This window comes from Lepisma saccharinum, chromosome 16, assembly GCF_977018435.1.
Source record: "Lepisma saccharinum chromosome 16, izLepSacc3.1, whole genome shotgun sequence".
NCBI classification, from domain to species: domain Eukaryota; kingdom Metazoa; phylum Arthropoda; class Insecta; order Zygentoma; family Lepismatidae; genus Lepisma; species Lepisma saccharinum.
Window position 1 is genome coordinate 595,474 of NC_139244.1, and position 21,947 is coordinate 617,420.

Below are 21,947 nucleotides of genomic sequence, written 5' to 3' on the forward strand. Positions count from 1 at the left end.
AAGTACGCCTTCTTTCATGATTTCGAATAGGTGGAAAATGTGTTTAAAACATGTCACTCGACATTCATAAACACATTTGTAACAGTTAACATTGTTTGGTGTTATTGCGTGAATAGTACTGTACATTTTCCTCAAAATTCTACAGAGCATTCTCTGACATTCGCTACGAGACTCGGCGGCAAGCGGCCCGGCATCAGCGCTTGTCTTTCCCGGTTAACGGGTCAGCGACAGTCGCTAGAGTCGGCTATTAAAATTACAGTATTCATATTGTGTACTAACCTTGACTTCAGAAGGTGTTGAAAATGAAGTCCCTCTGCTGCAACACATTCCTGGCATCTCCGAAGAAAATTGGCATTTTCCCTGCAAGTTCGTCTACTGTAATTCTCCAGATTTCTCGTACAATACTCTCTTTTAACTCACGGACGGTGTGCGGATTGTCTTTGTATACTTTATTTCCCCATTTTTCTTTCCATTTTTATTCAGAACTGACCCTGTTACTCTAAACTTTTTACGAGGTTTAATATAGTGGTCCTATGTGGAACGGGAACACCAGGAAATTTAGTTGCAAAACGTCGTCGCACTTCTCCACAATTCCTCTTTCCGAAATAACACTCGACAAGATAAATCCTTTGTTGTAATGTTAACTTTTGTGGTGCCATATTAAGCCACAATCTTCAACACACGGACACGACACAACACAACTTCCGAGGGAGGATTATACTGGCGTCAGTCTGCAACGTCAACAGAAAGGGAAAGAGAGAGAAGGCAGGGAGAGCGAAAAAGCAGACTGTAGCGTGCGACTGTCGCTGACCCGTTCACCGGGAAAGACAAGCGCTGACGCCGGGCCGCTTGCCGCCGAGTCTCGTAGCGAATATCAGGGAATGCTCTGTATATTTTTCACTCTTGAAATTGGGGAAGGAGGGCTTGCATCTCCATGAACTCTCCGACACGCCATTTATACTAATTGGTGCTCTCGCTCTTGCAGATGCCGTTCCGCACCTGATCCAGCAGTCGATGTGGCCGAAGAGGGCGGAAGAGGAGCCCTCCGAGAATTCCCACCGGGAGAGCAACAGCGTCCCCTCCGCCCTCACCGTCAAGGAGGAGTACGGATTCAATTGTAAATCTGTTCCAAATAAGGAAACCGAAGGTGTCCACTCGTAGTATATTTAGAAGTCAGTGTTTGTGTGGCGTCCAGTAGTTAGATTTCATCCTAGTACTCAGCACCCAGTCGTAAGTCGGTTAGCAATAAGGAGTGAATTGACTGTGCTTTACCTAGAATTCAAAATGGGCAGGAAGCTGAATATGATACTTCAAATACGTAGTACTACTAGAAAAGAACCAGTGGCGTGCCTGAGGGTATGTTATAGCCCCTCGTCCTTAAGGCCAGCAGTCATATAAAAATAAAGCCAAATTCTGTAAAATAATAATGGCAAGGTACCGAGCGATCTATGGAAGTGTAGACCGCCGCGTCAGTGTTTGCGCTATCGGCAAGCGAGGCGCTCGCGGGCGTATGTCGGCACTGTAGACTGTCCGTGAATCAAGCGCGCAAGTTTCCGTAACTAGTTTAAAGAGTTATTTACGACATGTAACTTTTACACCCGTGAATCCTGTTTCAAATGGCCTTTGAACTTCACGTGCCGATTGAGTTTACACATATGAATCATAAATGAATACACGCCTTGCAGTAGAAAACACTTGCTGAGCCATAACACACTGAGCGGTTGAATACACCAGAAAAAAACACAATACGTAACAAGCACCTATCACTTTATTAATAGACAGGCCACACAATGCAAAACAAGGACCCTTATCACTTCACAGCCTCCTGTCTACCTCCGTAAAAACCGGTTTCTAGCCCCCCCCCCCTTTTTGCCAGCTCCAATGTGAGCGCATCAAAGGCCACTAGTTTGAATGCCTCCTTTTATAAATCTGGTAAGTAAATCACTTTTTAAAATCATTACGGAAACTGTTGCTTCATCGACACTCTACGATGCCGACAAACGGCCGCGTGTGCCTGACTTGCCGAGAGCGCAAACACTGACACGGCGGTCTACGCCTTTTCGAAAATCCTCGACGCGCCACTAACTGAAGAACATGTTCGCATATTATAAATCGATTGACTAATCGCGAAGATGAGTGATGACATTATGAAAATGATGGACCCATGTGGATGTCGGGATTCGAACCCGGGACCCTTGGCGTTCTGTGCTGACCACTCTGCTTCTTGTAAAATAGGCACCAAAAATGAAAATTGGCACTTAAGAAGATACTGTAAAATGAAGAAAGAAAAAAAACAACAATAAAGTTGTTGATTTTCTCACTACTTATTGACTTCAGTTTTTTTGTATTCTGTTATATTTTCCATATTTTTGTATTGCTTTTCTCTTAATATTGGCTAATCGCGACGATGGTGAGGAATGTACGTTAGACAAAATGGTTGAAGTGACACAAAATAAAATAATTATTTCTACAATGTGCTGTTTTGAGAACCGAGATAGGAAAAGAAATCCAGCATAAGAAAAATTACAATAAAATTACATTATCAGGCTCAAAACAACATTAACCAAATTTAGAGGCATTTTCCCCTCCAGTCTGTAGAGAAGCATTCACTGCGCATGCGCCACCACCAGACCGAGGCCACACGATGCACATTTTTGAGATAAGGGCCCAATCCTATCGACACGCAAGCGACAAATGACATGTGCAGTTTGTCGTGTCACTCCGGTACGAAAAGTTGCATTTATTTCTGAAGGTTCGTTTCGAAACGACACGTGTCGCTTGTCACATCGAACTGAAAGCTATCCAAAACAATTCATTCCTTATTGTGTAGAACTGTTTGTTTTATTTCTTTAGTTATCAGTTTCTTGTGTAAATACGTTTTTTTTCATATGCACAAAGGAGTTTAAGGCAGCGTTTCTCAACCGCCGGCCCGGGGCATCAAGTATAACGGCCTGCGAGAGGTTCGTTAGACCCAGAGGTTGGCAATTAATTTACACATAACTTTCTATTTGTCTCACAAGTAATGGAACTCATCAGTGGCAGCGATTGGGTTCCATAACCAGGGGGGGCAAGGTGGCAAAACTGGAGGGGGGGCAAAGACAGTATATTTCCCTTGTAGATATGGTGTAGCATAGTATGGGGGCAAAAGTGGCGAAAAGTGGGGGCAACTGCCGCCCTTGGTCCCCTAATCGCCGCCACTGGAACTAATGCTATTTATGATTGTGCCATAATGTATTCAGTAATATTGATTTTCAAGGCTTTTACATATTAATTCTCGTAAAAGTTTAAAAAATTGGGAAGTTATTTACAAAAAAAAATATTGGGATGGGGGGCATCGACTTGAAACAAATTACCGGGTTGCTGTTACACGAAGGTTGAGAACCGCTGCTTTAAGGTAACAAATTTCACTTACAACGTTCAACTAAGATTGAACAGCATGATGCAGCATCAAATTGTGTTCATGCATGAGGCTATTGAAAGCTTGTGTGTAATTATTATCACCATAGGCGTGCGCAGACCCTCTGATTAGGCGGGGGGGGGGAAGGGGGGCAAAATCCTTGATGAAAGTTCAGTCGGGAAAGAAAAATCTCATTTTATCTCACACTTTTAGTTTTATGCCATTGATGGGTACATATGTGTGTGTGTGTGTGCAGCAAAAATGATATAAATTATCTTTGAAATGTGCGTGCTCCTTTTCCTCCAAATCAAACTGTTATAGCAGCAACTGTCTGAATGTAGTTGTTCTTACTTGTTCCTCTGGAAATTCACAATGCATTACAGAAAAGAAACAAATTGCGAGCGAAGCGAACAAGAAAATTTTTAGATCCAAATTTATATAAATTGAAAATAGTATTGATTTAATAGGACGCAAAAAATTTCATGGGATGCCATGGCATTCTTTTTTACAACTTTTCTCATTGAGATCGTTCGCCGTAGAGGGACAACTCTCGCAGCCACTGCTCTGAACTTGAGAAAACTGTAAGGAAAGCAGACATTGCGAGCGAAGAGAGCTAGAAATTTTACGAAATTAATTTTTATTTGTATAAAATTTGAAGTCGAGTGGGCTATTGCCCCTCTGTGCCCCCCTGCAGGTGCTCCTGGCCGTCTGGAAGAAATAATGCAAGGAAGATGTGAAAACTAATTCCATCTTCAGCATCCTTTGTCCTGCTACTCTTAGATTCTGCTAGTCTTGCATTCTTTTACTTCAATGTTTGCCCCCTAGAATTGATTTCCGTCCAAGGTTGGGAGAAGGCAATGCATCTTGTGGTTGTGCCACTGAACACACTTCCCCCGTAGTTGCTTCGAACTTTCATCGGCTTGAAAATACTTCATTATCTTTAAGAGTATAATATCGTTTAATAACAGCAATAAGATTCCTCTACACTAAATTTCTAAGTGAAAGTATAATAATATAGGGGCATGAAACGTCTGGAAGTGGGGCAAGGATGACCACCCAGCCACCTTCGAAAACGAATGTCAACCTAAAAGTATATATTTTACACGTATAATTTGATTTCAGTCATAGTAATTTACATTAATTATTATGCGATAATTTCAAATTCAAGTGGTGTTTTGTGAGGGGGCAACACTATTATCGGGGTAATAGCCCAATTGAAAAATACCTTGCTTGTTCCTTCGTGGAAAAAATCTTGTTTAGGGGGGGGCAACTGCCCCCCTTTCCCCCCGTGCGCACGCCTATGATCATCACATACTTATGCCTGATTGGCTGCACGAATCACTTGCTATGACATGTAGAAAGCAGAATCACTACAAGAAGGAGAGTCAGACCTGAAACAAAGAACAACTCTTACCTGTAGGTAAGTCAGTAAGTAGGTCACAAACGTTTATTTAAAAAAAAATAGTGAGATACTGACTTGAAACCCGCTTTTATTTTTCAACATAATCTCCACCAACATTGATACACTTATCCCATCGCTTTATCACTTCCCCAAAACCTGCTGCATTAAAGTCTTTGGGCTGCTGTACCAGCCACAGTCACACCTCACATTCTACAACAATTGATCATTAGCTCGTACGGCTAAGCAACAGGAATCAAGTAAAGTAAAACCATGTATTTTGCAAACACTTATCTGACACAACGAATATTTCAACCTGTGTGCATGCTATTTTAGTATCGATCTGGAAATTGCGTATGTACACGTGTGTATGTGTGTGTGTGTGTGTGTGTGTGTGTGTGTTAATGTATCTGTCATTGTATTCTCTTATAATTTTATTATTTTTCATTTATGTCGTATTCATTCATGTTATGTTATTTGATTTCAGTATTATTCAGTATTATAAATGTATGTATTGTAACTTTTATTCACCAGAGTTAGGTGGTAGAGCAGCCCAAGGCTGAATCTCGCTCCGTAGTAAATAAAAAGACTTTTCAATTCAATTCAATTCAATCAACCGCGAAACGTTTGCCACCACCGTGCGCACACTTTTCGGAAATTCAAACGATCATGGATTAGATGTATGCTAAACCATGAAAACGCCCTACTTCAGTTGCTATAGTACAGCTGGCAGCCGACGAGAAGAGCGCTGGCAGAAGAGGTGTGACGTACTGCCAGGCGACTCCACTGTTTCGCGTGGGGGAGGTGCTCTTCCACCAGAACTCTTGTCGTCAGCTTGACAATGACCCGCCAAGAAGAAAACAAGACTTCCTTCTCCCCGACCACCCCCAACCACCCCCAAATTCTGCAAATGAACCTGACCCTCCCTTTCCCTCTGTGCCCCGTCTCCCTTCATTCAGCGATCTTCTCGTCGGCTGCCGGCTGTACTGTCTATTGTCACTCGTATGCCAGCTCGAATCATCATCTCCACCCGTACCATCTCGACGATTGTCGCCATTTTTAAACTGAGCTGCCAATGCGTGCGTCTGCTAATTGAAAATCATCAATCTGGATTGTGCTGCTACCTAATGACACCTTTAGAAACTACTAACTACTCACTACTATTGTCAGCTATCCCACATCAGCCTGTGACCTATTTACTGACTTCCCCTCGTATATCTTCAATGTGATCTTTTGTGAGTTTGTTTATTTGTTTTCGTTATTTTCTAGTGTAGCCGGAGAATACAAGTACATATCGCCAGGAGATTACTGGATAATGTCAAACGACAGTGGGACGAAGGACTAGCTCTCTACAACTGTCACACAAGAATCAAGAAATAAGTTTTCCGGTGGGTCAGAGGACAAGCTCTTCAGAGCGCCCATACTTACATTAGTAGGAAAAAAGTGTTTGTCAGGATGTAATATATTTTTCTAAAGGAAAATGCTGAAGGCAAAATTTGTAGCTGTTTCATATCTTATTTCTAGTGGAATTCTTTAAGTTCTGTTGCTTTTTCACATTGTCTTCTCTTCACTAACTACATACCACCATATCTTCGTCATTGCACTTCATCTTTTTTAACGTGAACTGAGACACAGATCTTTCTATCTTTTTCTACATGTCGGCATGTGTGTTGGTATTTCCTGTTAGTACTTGACAGATACTTAATGAAACGTACACCAGTGGCGGATCCAGAAGTTGCAGTTAGAAGGGGCGAACCATTCTACTGAGAACCATTCTAACCTACAGTCGCACTCTTTTATATAACCAATATATCGCACTGTACACAAGAATGAAGCTTCCCATATTTTAGAGATTAGAAGAGTATTGATTTGCAAAAATAGAGGTCCAGGGCTGGAATAAATTGTTATTGTATGTCGTTATCATAATTACCCCCGTTGCCACTGAAAACTGAACGATCAGATACCAGGAGTAAAGTAAATAAACAAAAGAAAAACTATTCTCTGAAGGGTTCGATCTTCTTTTAAAGCATATTGAAAGTGGTTCGGATCGAAATTTAAGCTGTAGGCCCAGTTCCAATTAGCCTATATAAAAAATATTCTCCTGCTCGTTAAACTTGGTGATAAAGGACTGAACATTTGAGACTTCAATAATATGATATTATGCATAATAACATATCCAAGATCCTGGCAGTTGGGAGGGCTATAGCCCCTATCACCCTCCCCGTGCATCCGCACCTGATTTACACATCCTGTATATATATCCAGTCCAATAACAGCTTTGCCTTGTGACAAAAGTTTATCTTATCACACTGTATTTTGATATCGCTTAGCACTGGCGTACGCACAGAGAACTGATGTGGCTACATCCCCTCCCGAAATTTAGAGAAAATCTACATTTTCAAATGAAAGCTGGAAAGACCCCGGAAAAAACCTGGTAAAATGCAAACCCCCATAAAATAATCCCAGATTGTCATTTTTGTCTTTGAACAACTTTTAAAACGAAACTTAAAAAAAAGGTAAATGTGAAATATTGTATAGTGCATCCTACCCTCACACCCTAGAACGCAACTATGTAATACTCATTTTTACAATTGCAGCCCCCTCCGAAAAAATCTCGCATACGCTAGTGTCACTAAATGGTATTACTAAGGAGAATACAACATCTGACAATCTACTGGCTGGTCCAGAAATTTAGTACATAATGGGAAATCTCGTTTTAGTGGTCGGTGCTATATTTCAGTTATTACAACTATCTGACTTGTGTGTGGTGGAGGAGGGGGGGGTCAGATACACCACTAGCTGCAATCTACCATGGTTACTACTAATTGTTTAAAAAAAACAACTACAAAGTGAAGAAAGAGTAGAAAAAACACATTGACAATAAGATGATGGAACACAAATTCATAATTCATCATTTTTTTTAAAGCTGACAAGAATTTCCATCGTCATATTTCTCACACTATTGGTTAGATAAAATGAAATAATTGTGTTTTAAATCTTTATACCAATCTCTTCTGTATGCTTAACCTGGCTTCTCTTCAACTCATTATTTTCTCACTTGCAATGAACAAACAACATAATCTTAGCAGAGTTTTATATTTTTTATATTAAAGACATTCTAAACATTTTTTCATAACTTTTAGTTTTCTATATTTGTATTATAATTTACCCAGTAACCATCACGAACATTAGTTCCTATATATACAGAACAATATATTCGTAATATAGTTTGATTTTAGATGTCGTTTACACATAAGACTGTGGTGGATATTTATTGATTGTGCAATTTATAACTATGTCTTTGCTTGATTTTATTTGTATTAGGCTAAGTTTCAACGCGTGTATTCCATAAGGATAGAAAAATGTGGTACTATTTACATCTTGTCATAACTTTGTATATTTTTGCCATTAGCTGTGGCTCTGAAAAAAAAATCATCATACAGTAAGAATTCATTATTTAAATTTGTGAGTTAGTTTGATGTAAGTATGACGCATGTTGTTTTCTGTGGCGTGCCCAAGAGTTTCGAAAAGAGGGGGGAGCTACGTGTGCTCTTTTTAGCAGTCCCCCCTCATTTTGCCATCTTTTCCTGTCTTTGACATTTTATGTATTAACGTAGGCGTAACTTGGTGGGGGCAAGGGGAGGCAATTGCCACCCAATTTTCCGATTTATTAAAATTTACAAGTTAGGTGCACTTTTATTAATCTCCTGGAACCTGAGGAGCAAAGTAATAGAGTAATATCTAAAATTTTCAAAGCCGGGAAACGTCTGTAACTCGTTTATCTTCTAATTGTTGACATTCGTACTTACCTATTCTGCATTGCGAAAGATTGTTTAACAAGGGATTTAGATACTCGAGATATCGAGTAATTAATCTTCCTTGTTTTCCCCTTCCGTAAGTATTTTTCTGTGAAAATGATTGCTAATGAAACCTAACCTAATCTCGTAGGCATACCTGGTCCCCGTGATGGTTCGTGGGGCTATCGTGAATTGTTGGGACTAACGTCAATGGTTTTTGGTGCTACCCGCGGATGGTTTTTGGGGCTAACGTCAATGGTTTGTGAGGCTACCCGTGGATGGTTGACGTTAGCCCCAAAAACCATTGACGATAGCCCCAAAAATTCACGATAGCCCCACGAACCATCACGGGGACGAGGTATGCCTACGAGGTTAGGTTAGGCCTGTTAGGTTAGGTTCTATTAGCACTCACACACAAACATGAATTAACAGTGAAATAACTTGACCGATGAGAGAACACTTGTACGACCTATCACAAGTCTCCAGAAACTCAATTACGTAAGTACTTTCTCCTGTAAATTTGAAGAAATCAGTTTCCCGGCTTTGAAAATTTTACCGAGTAATATTTGTGATTTTGCAAATGGCATAGTTATTCATGAAATGGAGAAGTTTTCGAGTGTAAGTCCACCTCCCCCCTAAGTTAAGCCACAAATTCTATTCTGCCCCCTCAAAATTGGACCCCAAGTTACGCCAATGTACATTCGTTACATTTCCGACCCTTTTCATAATTCATCCACACTTTTATTCTGTTTGTCAGTCACTTCTTGTGTAAGTTCGTATATAATTCTTCCACGAACCTCTGTACACTAAAATGTACACACATAATTTAGGATATGAGCTTTATGCATAATAGGCATTTGGAATTGTAACAGAATAATTTTATTTGACAAAGCAGTAGTATTTTAATGTCAAGAAAATTCATAGAACATAAATTTAGTTATTGAAATTATTTTTAAGGACTGAATTAGAACAATAAGTAATTAACACAAAGAAAATGCGAAATAACTTACAGTAAACATATATTTTTAATATAATGTGAAATGTGAACATCCAAGATAATGTGCCAAATACATACCTCAGTACAAAGTATTGATAATTGTACATTTTGGCTGCAATGTTCTCTCAAGACACGTTAGTTAAGAAGCGCATTCTATCCTGTCGGTGAGCATTTTGGATCAAATAACAAGTACATTATGAAAATTTATAATTGATTTTTGTTTTCAAGTAACTATGCACATTATTTACATTGACATTTCTGTGTCTTTCTACATATTTTGTGAATAACAATAATACGTAATCTTCAATATTAATATTTGTCGATTTTTGTGTCTTTTCTGTATGTGAGCTATACATTTTTCAAATGCTACTCAACGTCTACCTGTAAAAATTGCATCACATACATATCTCTAATACAAGTTAACTGTTTTACATATTTTGTAAATTGTACTTTTGTAAACTATTCAGGGATTGTAAATATAAAATAATGTGGTAACGAATAAAGTTTAATGAATACTTGAAGTGAAGGAAGTGTTCAATTAGTTAAGGGTTATTTATGTAAGATCGTTTGAACTAACATTCCATTGTGCTAGTGTACATTATTCAGCTTTCATTTCAATAAATTGAAGACTAAAATTGGTAAACGCTGTAAGTGCCACAATAATTCAAACACCGTTTTCCACGTCAAACTGTGAAATGTGCCATGCTTTATAATGTGGTAAACGTGAAATGTGGCTGGTAGCCCTCTAGGTAGTTCAAAGGGCGTGTAAAGAGGTTGCTAGTGCGAACGTTCTTACGGGCTGATGTGCTGAACGATGCGATTTCCCAACACTTTCGTTTTTGGCACTTACAACGTTTACCACTTATAGTCCTCAATTTTATCTTTATACAGTGCGTTCGTTTTGGCTCCTGGCCGAGATAGCGCGTGACTGCACAACGGCGAGGAACGGCGCGGATGGCGTCATTTTCGACCCGTGACGACCCGCTTATTTTTACGCACATATCTCTATACTGATGCACTTAACCCAGCATTTCGCTAGTGTTTTGTTTGATTTCATTTAGCGTCGCTTTTCTGTCATTTTAGATTAATTGCGACGATGAGGATGAGTGATGAAAGAACACCAATACCCAGGTCTGGATTAGCACCCGGGACCTCTGGCGCCGTAGCGGGCTGTGATAACCACTCGCCCACGGTTTTCGGCATACTATATCTCTTTTCCAGTCTTACGGCGGGCGCTCTGTATGCTGGCAATCCAGCGCGACAAGAAACGCAGCAGCCTGTAGAACAAGGTCCACGTAGTAGTTCCTCCTCTCGGCGCCACCGGGGTTGTCTGCAGCGTCTTCCCCACTCCCCACTTCCCTTGCCAGCATATAGAGCGCCCACTGTAAGAGTAGAAAGGACCAGGGTCCTCCGTTCCCCTTTCGGCGCCTTGGCGGCCGCTCGGACGCCAACTCCCGTCAAATCGCGTGCGATATTTCCGCTATGGAAACTGCTAGCTTCGAAATAACTTCAAGTTCTCAGAATTATACAATTTTGTAAGAGCCGTCGTCTACCACCTATATGCAGTGATCGAATTGGGCCGGTATGGCATACCGGTAGTAAGAGCATTCCGTGACATTCGCTACGAGACTCGACGGCAAGCGGCCCGGCGTCAGTGCTTGTCTTTCCCGAAGAACGGGGTCCGCGACTGTCGCACGCTACAGCCTGTTTTTTTCGCTCTCCCTGCCTTCGCTCTCTTTCCTTTCCTGTTGACGTTGCAGACTGACGCCAGTATAATCCTCCCTCGGAAATTGTGTTGTGTCGTGTCTGTGAGTTGAAGATTAAAGATTGTGGCTTAATATGGCACCACAAAACTTTACATTACAACAAAGGATTTATCTTGTCGAGTGTTACTTCGGAAAGAGGAATTGTGGAGAAGTGCGACGACGTTTTGCAACGAAATTTCCTGGTGTTCACGTTCTACATAGGACCACTATATTAAACCTCGTAAAAAAGTTTAGAGTAACAGGGTCAGTTCTGAATAAAAGTGGAAAGAAAAACCCACGTGTACTTACTGAGGGAAAACTCGATGAGATAGAACAAAGGTTAGAACAGTCTCCTCGGAAATCTATCCGCCGCCTCCCACAAGAAACGGGTGTTTGAAAAACCACAGCATTTAGAGCCGCTAAAATTCTTAATCGGGAGAATTACAGTAGACGAACTTGCACGTGTAAATGCCAATTTCCTTCGGAGATGCCAGGAATGTGTTGCAGCAGAGGGACATCATTTTCAACACCTTCTGTAGTCAAAGTTAGTACACAATATGAAAACTGTAATTTTAATAGCAGACTCTACCGACTGCCGCGGACCCGTTCACCGGGAGAGACAAGCTCTGATGCCGGGCAGCTTGCCGCCGAGTCTCGTAGCGAATGTCAGGGAATGCTCTATAGTTACAATTACATTCAAAATAAGCACGTTAATTGTCACGGGGATGTTGGAAGTGTTGTCCTCGTGCATTCGCTCGTTTTTGGCACGGTTTTAGGAAATTTGTGGGCTGATCCTGGAGATTTGTTTTAAATTTTATGCAATAATAGGCTAACGATTTGCCATAAAATGCCTTTTCTTGTTCCTTGGCGAGATAATGTAGGCGTTTATGTTTAAAAATCGTCTCGTGACATTTCTGAGTGGTATTCATTGATTGATTGATTGAGTTGGTGTTTTTAGTCCACTTTATGCACAGTAAGGCTAATCGGGAATGAACCTACAGTTTAAAGTGGGATCCGAACCACTGTGCCTCCACTGGGTATGGAACCCAGGACCCCTTGATCACTAGGCGACGATGTTACCACTACACCATCGAGGAGGCACAAAAGTTGTAAAAGAAAGAATGCTCTGGCGTTCCTTGAAATTATTTGCGCCTTATTAAATCAATATTGATTACAACCTGCAAGAAAATTGGATCCAAAAATTCAAATTGAAAAGTCTCATATAATAATTATGTAATATTTTGAAAACAGTTAGTAATTAAACTTGCGAGAATTCTTTTAGTCTATAATGATGAAAACTTTAATTAATCGCAGAGTTTATTTCTAAAAAAGTATATAACAGGCAAATTGTTGTGTGGGTTCGAACTCCACAGGCTCATTTAAGTTGACGCCACTGGCCCTGCCCTTTTTTTTGATTCACTAAACTACAATAATTTCTTTACGCTGGGTGTAATTCTGGCTTCATGATAATACTGGCGTCGAATGAGTAGGGATGGGAAGCCACGGCCCTTAATAATTAAGAAAAAATATTTTGGAAGGTGTCAGATCGGACTCTCAGAGATGCCAATTTTTACTGTAATGACCTACTATGTTATGATAATTATTGCAAATTCATTCCTGTAACAAATACAGTTACAATCATTAAAGTGTCAATTACAATGATAATCAAAATAAGCATGTACCCTGTCACAAGAAATGCTGGAAATGGTGTCCTCCTGCATCCACACATTTCTGACATCTTTTCAGGAAATTTTAATTTACACGCAACAGTTCAGCTTCTGAAATTGCTTCAGTTTCTCTCCTGATATTCTCCTTCAGTTCTTCTAATGTGTTGGGGTTTGTTGCATAGACTTTATTTTTCAATTTCCCCCATATATAAAAATCGCATACGGTGAGATTAGAGGACCGTGGGGGGCCATAATCCTTTGCTAATAACCCGGTCTTCAAATATTTCCTGAATGAAATCCAACGACTCCTGTGGTGTGTGTGAAGTGGCAGAGTCTTGTTGGAAAAACCCTGACTGGCATTCCATATCAGTTAGTTGTTCGAAGAATGGTGTGTGTATGTCGTCCCTGTATCTCTGTGCATTTATGGTATTTTCTTAAAATATGGGCCCTATAACTCTGTATGCATGTACTGCGCACCAAACACCGATTTTCTGGTCATGCAAAGGAGTTTCGTGTATAAAATCTGGTTTATCTGAGCTCCAATACCTGTTATTCTGTGACGCAACATGGCCCCTTAAATGGAACCATGCTTCGTCAGAGAAGAATATTAAACGTGGATCAATTACCCCACCATTAACATTCCCCAAAATCCAGTAACAGAAATTTACCCGACTCTGGTTATCGCGTGGTAGCAGTTCCTGGACAACAGTGACCTTGTACGGTTTCAATTTTAAAATTTTGGTAGCTCGCCATGCTGTTGTTTCGGAAAGTCCTGTTTCCTGCGCAAGTCGTCGGAGCGATTTTTGATGAGTATGTTCTAATCTATCTCCGACTTCGTCCAATTTATCCTCGGTAAGTACACGCCGTTTTACCGTTCGCTTCTTATCGAGAATAGATCCTGTTTCCCTGAATTTGTTCACAAGGTTTTGCACGGTATTTCTGTGTGGAACAGGAACATCTGGGAATTCTGTTGAAAATCGTCTACGAACGTTCCCACAAAAAATTGTAATCACATACGAATCGTACATAAAAACTTTTTGTTGTGATGTGTACGTATGTGCCATTATTAAAACTATAGCAAAACGCAAATAACACTTAACACTTTACAAAATAATAGAAAATTGCAAGAACACTTGTAACACGTAACCACTTTAAGAATACGACTGAACTGAGATCGCGAAGTTACTGAAATTGAATGGGGTTAAGAAATAAATCCACGAGTTACGCTCAAAGTTATGTGTTTCAGTTGGCACTCTGGCTGGCGCCATGAGCTGTTAGGAAACTGAAGTGCCCTTTTAGCGTGTCTTGTTACCAAAAACATGCTAAAAAAGGTGTGGATGCACGAGAATAATATTTCCAACATCCCCCGTGACAAATAACGTGCTTATTTTGAATGTAATTGTAACTATAATTCTGAGAACTTGAAGTCATTTCGAAGCTAGCTGTTTCCATAGCGGAGATATCGTACGCGATTTGACGGAAGTTGGCGTCCGGGCTGCCGCCAAGCGTGCCGCCGTCAGGCTCCAAAAGGGAAACGGAGGATCCTAATGTTAGAATACCAGCAGCGTAGAAAAAATTCTCACTACACCAATGGAATTGTTGAGCAGCTTCATGTGAAAAGAGGAAATATAAAAGTTTCTACTCGCATGTGATTGGTTGCTTCGAGTTGCCTCGGTGTAAAGTGGAAGCTCGCATCAACAAGTTGCAGGGAACGGTTACATTTGCTCCGATTCGCCCCTTTGCGTTATCAGGTTTGAAGTTAGGCGGCGCTATTGATGCTACACAAAGTTATTCGCTTGTTTCGGTGTGCTGAGCAGAAGACGGGACAAGACGAGACCGTGAAGTGCTTAAGTGTGTGTCTGTTATCGGCGTTATTTCAACGATTTCATTCATTTTGCAGTGGAATTTATAATACATACATACTTCTTCAAAGTATATAGACCACGATCAGCATTTACAAACGAGGAGGTGGAAAGGTTAAACAACGTAACGAATATATAATTTTCCAAGAACTTGTATGCAGAACTGTAAATAACCGCAGGACTACAGAGAATGATGGTGAGTACTAATGCTTCTCTCTCTTGTTTTGTGGGTCCGATATACTGCCTCCCCCCTCCGCATTCAGTTTTTGCCCTTCCATAAAGATTAACTGTTAAGACGATATCATAAAGTTCGAAGGAAGAGTACAGTGGGATCCATGAGTATTATCGTGCAAATTGTCCATCACCATGTTCGTGCACTTTATTTGACCTAATAAGAGCTTCAAGAATTTAAAGAAAACTCAAAACAAGCTGTTGACATCTTCTAAACCAGCATACGTAAAAATCCATCGCTTGAAAACACAAAGGGTGCGAGACCAAAATTAATGGAAATAGTCATGGACAATTTGCACGGTAATACTCATGAACCCCACTGTACATACACGAAATTACTGGGGTATGGATTCCCAGTACGTTTCTCGCATGACGAGACTGCAAAGTTCGATATTTGTAGCAATTTTGACCGCATTTCACCACCTGTCACTAAATCTTAACTAAAATCACTTTCACGTTATGTATATTGAGAAACTCGGATAATTTTTAGGCTCAGAACCCAACTGCCTAGTGTAACTTCATCGTGGAATATCTTTAGAGAGCCGCTCAAGGTAACTGCCTAACCTAACGACAAGCACTAAAAAGTGGTTCAAAGTGTTTCTCGCATCTTCCCTAGACATCAATAACTTTTACAAAAGCTTGTACCAAAACCGTCGAAATAGCGTGTGAAATACGAGTACTATAGGAAGGGTGGAGTTTGGTGTACCGCAATTCGTTTCGTTGTGGTTGATTTTTTTCATCTATTTTACTCCTACTACAGAGAATTCCTTGACATTCGCTACGAGACTCGGCGGCAAGCTGCCCGGCATCAGTGTCTTTCCCGGTGAACGGGTCAGAGACAGTCGCTAGAGTCGGCTATTAAAATTACAGTTTTCATATTGTGTACTAACCTTGACTACAGAAGGTGTTGAAAATGATGTCCCTCTGCTGCAACACAATCCTGGCGGCTCCGAAGGAAATTGGCATTTACACGTGCAAGTTCGTCTATTGTAATTCTCCCGATTTTTCGTGCAATACTCTCTTTTAACTCACGGATGGTGTGCGGATTGTCTTTGTATAGTTTATTTCCCCATTTTTCTTTCCACTTTTATTCAGAACTGACCCTGTTACTCTAAACTTTTTTACGAGGTTTAATATAAGCAACTGTCGCGGACCCATTCACCGGGAAAAACAAGCGCTGATGCCGGGCCGCTTGCCGCCGAGTCTCGTAGCGAATGTCAGGGAATGCTCTGTATTATACCATTACGTTATCAGGATTACGTATGTTGGATGAGTTCTGGAATCTGCACGGGAGAATGAGGAAAATGTTTGAAAATTTGGTTACGAGTATAAATTAAAATTTGAAGTCTGTAGAATTTAGATGTATGGTATCGTTTTTAAACCACAGTCCTTGTGTACGAATTCCCTACCGTACATTATGTTATGACAACTGCTGTATAATTGTGCTGTTTGAAGTATATTGTGTGCTTCGAAAAAGTATAACACCATTAAGCCTTGTTTCCATGATTATGAAAAAACAAAATATGCTGACCAAGGCAGTAATTTATTTTATTAAAAACATAAACTAAAACGTAACGTTTCAACCTTCTAACAAAAGTCTTTTGTACTTGATACAGAGTCTGATGAAGACCTTGCTAGAAGGTTGAAACGTTACGTTTTAGTTTATGTTTTTAATAAAATAAATTACTGCCTTGGTCAGCATATTAAGTTTTTTCGAAAAAGTATATAATATTTTTTGGATACACCGCACTCGGACATACCTACAATTTCGTATTAACTATTAGGTCAACGTTTTTTTTTAGTTCTGTCGAGATGCGCTCGAAAATTGTATTTGATTGATTTGTTTTATTTCACTTCATTTCTAATGCTACTTTTGGCTAATCACGAAGATGAAGGTTAAAGGTTTCATTGATTGATTTGGTGTTTTAAGTCCACTTTATTCACAGTAAGGTTAATCGGGACTGGACCTACAGTTTAAAGTGGGATCCGAACCACTATGTTCCTCCAATGGGTATCGAACCCGGGACCCCTTACAAGGCGAAGGTTAAAGGTGATAAGCCGTTTTAGTTCGGTGGGATGTGTTACAGCGAAGTAATATTTGATTTTTTAAAGTGCTATTTTTCGCGTGATGACTTCCTTGCCAGATAGAAATTTCACGTTTTCGTTAGGCTGTGGGTGTTAGTTCAAGGCTGTTAGTACAGTGCGTCTTTCCGTCCCTTGTGCGCCTGTCGGCGGTCCGCTTAGTGCCCTGCCAGACGGCAACTCCCGTCAAATCGCATGTGATATCTCCGCAATGGAAACCGTTAGCTTCGAAATGACTTCAAGTTCTCAGAATTACAGTTATTATTAGATTCGAAATAAGCACGTTAATTGTGACAGGGGATGGTGGAATTTTTGTCCTCGTGTATTCGTATTTCCATGTGGGTTTTGGTGCTGTATGTTCTCACAAGGTGGTATTTGTAGGTGCGATGAGGGGAAATTCCTCCACTGTTTTGAGCATCCCCTTTGGTTACTAATTTTTAACTCTTGGAGGAAACTGTATATCTTTTTGACTTTTTTTGAACCTATACAGTTTAGTTATCTTGTAAGAAAACAAACAAAAATAACACAGAACTGTTTATTTACAAGGAACCACATGTAATTTACAGCTTCAACGAACAAAACAATACACTGAAAACTCAATATCACATCAACACAATTGTAAATTATCACATATCGACATTGACCATGTTCTTTTCACTCATTTGAACTGAAAAACGAACTGTGCAGCCTTTTCACTTTATCAAGCAAATGAAATAACAACAATGAAACACCTTGGTAATGATCATTGGGAAATGGTGTGTACAGAGGTACCGAAACCTTGAGCTCACATTGCATCACAATGTCGTAAGTGATTTACGCGAGTGACCAGTGGCGCAGGAAGTTCAACGTTCACACACGTGTGCGAGTAAAATTTGCATAACCTTGCACTGCAAATAAAAAGACCAATATTCGGAAAACAATTCTTAATTTTTTGGCCTCTATTATGGCGTAATGTTAACATCGGCGCATTTTAATCAAGGGATCCATGGTTCGATCGATCCGGTGGAGACACATTGTGGCACGAATCGCACTTTATACAATAAGTTTCAGTCCCGATTAGTCTATCTGTACATGATAACTAACTCAAACCCAGTCTTGATTTTTTTTTTTTTTTTGAAAAATAAATTATGGTTCTTTCCAAGACAGTTTTTTTTAAAGGTACAGTTTGAAACTGGTAAAACTGTAGGCTCCATTTCATCGTTTTGCACTTTATAACTTCTTTATAAAGTTTTCCAAAAGCAGAAATTGTTATGAAATTAGTGCCACATTTCAGTGTTATATGTTCATGGTCGCCCCTCACAAAAATGTGGGGGGACAACCAGTTCCTGCGCCACTGTACGTACATGACAATGAAACATACGGTGGAAGTACTGGTAATTTTCTTTGCAGAATTAATTAAATTCATGATGGTGATAGAAGGTAATTTGCGACTGAAAATATAATAAGGGGCATTCAAGCGTTACATGTGACATTTTGCAAATAAAATGTAAGGTTCTAGACATGAGATTCGATTAAATTTTCATAATGAACAGATTTCATAAATTGTGCAGTACTTTGTGTTGTCGGCTAACAAATGAAAAAACTGGAGTATGATGACGTAGCCTGAATGCTTCAAAAGCATTAACGAAAATGTGTTACGCTCATAAAATTATAGCAAAGTTTTTCATTTTTCTGTGAAGCATACAGGCTACAGATGATAATAATCTGATGAAATATGTAAATTATATGCATTCACAAACATTTAAACCTTAATGCAACTGAAAACAATAATACGACCTAACTAATAATAAGACCTAACCTTGTGATTTTGAGATTGATTCCTTTTTTATTTGCATGGAGGAGAACCATTTTTTCATAAGAATTCTTCTGGAATTAAACTATAGCTAAAATTTAATCATTCAAATAACTTTCACCAACAAATATCTAGCCAAGTGACCTTGTCAACTCTCAGTAAACACCTAACGATTCAGTGTTACCGCGCTTTCCAGAATCCACCGGTAGACGCGCTGGTGCACCGCTGATGCACGCTTTCACCGATCCGCACCAGAACTTTCACCAGGTTAAACCATGACGTCATAATTTTACACCGGGCTCCAGAGCTGGTGCATCAAAATGGCTTCGTCTGCACTGAAACGAGTTCTGTTTCATGATATGCGTTCTGCAGGCAGTAGTACTGACTGTCACGCCGATTTTGTTGCACTGAAGGCGAATAAACTGCATGCAGGCATAAACTGTTGACATTTTAAATACTACTGCTTCTTCACTACCACAGTGAAATAATGTATGCCGATGCATCAAGACATGCGCCCGTCTTCTGCTGCAACATGCAGGAAAGCATCCATTAGCAATAATGTACATTTTTATAAAAGAATACCACTTAAATTCGTGTGTATATGCAAAATAAGATGTCGTTAAGTGAAAATTTATAATATTCATGAAATATCTTCTGTGATTTAGTCAGCATCAGTGCCTTTTCCTAATCAACGCGAATATGCACGAGCATTCCGAATCTAGCTTTCATTTGCTGCAGCATGAAGCTTTCCGGATTTTACCGAATTTGGCGTAATTTTTGGAGCATCAGTCTGATCCACGCTGGTGAATTCTGCAAAGCGCGGTTAGTTCAGCCAGAAACACAATGACGCTGATACCGAAACCCGAAAATAGTATAAAATATCCTCCGAATAGATCGTGCAATGAAAGCGGTTCATGTTCAACATCTTTTGACTTGACCGGACACATCTGCCTGAGATGATATACATGAGTTTCCATTATCCGATGCCAAAATTTATTCAACCCCGATTCCACGGTTGCAGTCACAACTCGTGACAGTGGTTCCGTAAAAGGAGAATTTCGCCTCAGGTACATTGCTTGTGGCACGTTTGCAACCTTTTCATCCATGACGCGGAACATCAGGTTTCCATATTCATCAAGAAACTGGCACCGGGTGCTCAGAATGATTTCATCCGATACCTCCCAATGGACAGAAATGTTCCTGTGCTTCGCAATCTTTTCAACGGATCGTGGAACTAACTGCCACCTGGTCATTAATTTTCTGTAAATGTTGCCGTCCATCTTTCTCATACGCGCTTCCCCGTAAATGTTGCCAGTTACTGTCAAATTTTCCTCCACGAGGTCTTCTATTGTTCTGATGCCCAGCGGCGTTCTAGGTTGCATCGTGAAAGAAAAGAGCGCGCTTTGATACAGAGTGTTGAGAACCAACGAACACAGCATCCAGAGACCAAATACAAGTCTCAGCGAAAACACTCGCGGCATTTCTGGAACTGAAACACCTACAAGAATGGAGAGACAGTGAAACAAGGACATTTTCATCATCTTCTTGTTCTCGAAAATGCGTGGCACGTAAACCATGAAACAAACGACAGCGATGAAGGAAATCAAAATAGACAGCCATGGACCTTCCTCGTATGGAAAAATTATGGTCATCCACTGAGGATATGGGAGCGGATGTGGAACCAGAAAACCGTATTCTATGTATTTGTACGTGAATACTTGGTCGAAATACACGTGAAGAGAAACATTTAGGGGTGTGTATTTCACCACACCGTCTGCACGTCCTCTAATAATTGCCACTAGATCGCCAGTAACGTATCCGTTGCTAGTTATGTATCCTGGGTATGCATAAGGAAATTTGTGTTTTTGCGTGATGGACGTCAAGTCAAAGCCCATGGAAGCGTTTGTCTTATTCATAAATACCTGCAGGAACCCACCGTAATCTCCATAAAGAGAATACTTAATATTGTGTCCGAAATAAAAGATTTGGTAAATGGTAAGAAAATTAAAAGGGCATTGATACAAATTTTCCACTTTGTTAGGAAATAGATTTCCTCCGACAATGAAGCGGTTGCCTGCCCATGTATCTACGAGGACTACTTTACCTACGTCCCTGCAATGGGACTCTGAGAATGGGAAATACGTGTACACCAACACGGCCCTCCCGTGGATAGAATCTTCCTCCTTCTCTGGAACAAGTACAATCACGTTGATTACAGGTTTAGCTCTAGCCCTGAGAACTAAAAACATCTTGCGGATATCATCTATACCTGTTTTCTCATTATGAACAACGATAAGGAACTTACCATTCGATTTCGAATTTACCGAATCGGAAATGTTAAGTAACGCGCCATGAATATCTGCCGAGTCCTTCAGGTTCATGACAAAGTTCACCTCGTGTCTTCGTTTTAACCACGACTGGATCCGCAACGTTATTTCCAACATGGGTCCCTCTCGTACGTCGACCATCATGGATGGCTGCTCGAGATTTCTCAGGATGAGGTCGTGGTGATGTTTCTCGACGTCATCCGCCACGAACATTGTGGTTCCTCTAGTGTGGAAATACATCCTGATAACATGACGCGTACAATCTTGTAGATCTTTCTCTTGAGTCAGAGTTTTGGGATGAAGACCGACTTCCAGCTCCAGAGAACAACTACGAAGTGAGGCTAAGAGGATTACTAAAGCCATGAGGATCTTCTGATGTCTTTCCATGTCTGCAAAGAGTCCATAGAAAGTTTAAATTTCTTGTTAATGAATCTCTTAGTCTAGGAAAGTTTTTAATAGGGGTGTGTGGGATCCCGAAAAGTCTGGAAATACCGAATGGTCATTTTAGAAAGTCGTTAATCCTCGACCTTTTCTGCATTGTAAGAAATGCAAAAACAATCACTTAAGCTGAAAATGACGTAGAATTCGAGATTTCCAGAACTTCGGGAAATTTCAAACATTTCCCGTCCCGAAAATTTCCCGACTTAGTCG

The 21,947-nt window shown here is 40.2% G+C and overlaps 2 protein-coding genes across 6 annotated transcripts in view; both read left to right on the forward strand.

Moving 5' to 3' along the window:
* The window catches only part of LOC146000185 (protein borderless-like), a 61,831-nt gene extending 52,976 nt beyond the window's left edge, over positions 1–8,855 (forward strand). The window contains exons 13-14 of one of the 5 annotated variants that reach the window (XM_083137539.1): positions 986–1,147; positions 6,071–8,855. In XM_083137539.1, the coding sequence (XP_082993665.1) occupies positions 986–1,147; positions 6,071–6,141 (233 nt within the window). In that variant the 3' untranslated portion in view covers positions 6,142–8,855. Of the gene's footprint in view, positions 1–985; positions 1,148–6,065 lie in introns of all 5 variants that reach the window. The other 4 variants (XM_083137541.1, XM_083137542.1, XM_083137540.1 and 1 more) reach the window with 4 other exon arrangements.
* A 5,959-nt stretch (positions 8,856–14,814) lies between these two features.
* Positions 14,815–21,947, forward strand: part of LOC146000181 (uncharacterized) — a 33,100-nt gene continuing 25,967 nt past the window's right edge. Inside the window, exon 1 of the mRNA XM_083137534.1 lies at positions 14,815–15,060. The gene's annotated coding sequence lies outside the window, so the exon portion shown is untranslated. The remainder of the gene's footprint in view (positions 15,061–21,947) is intronic.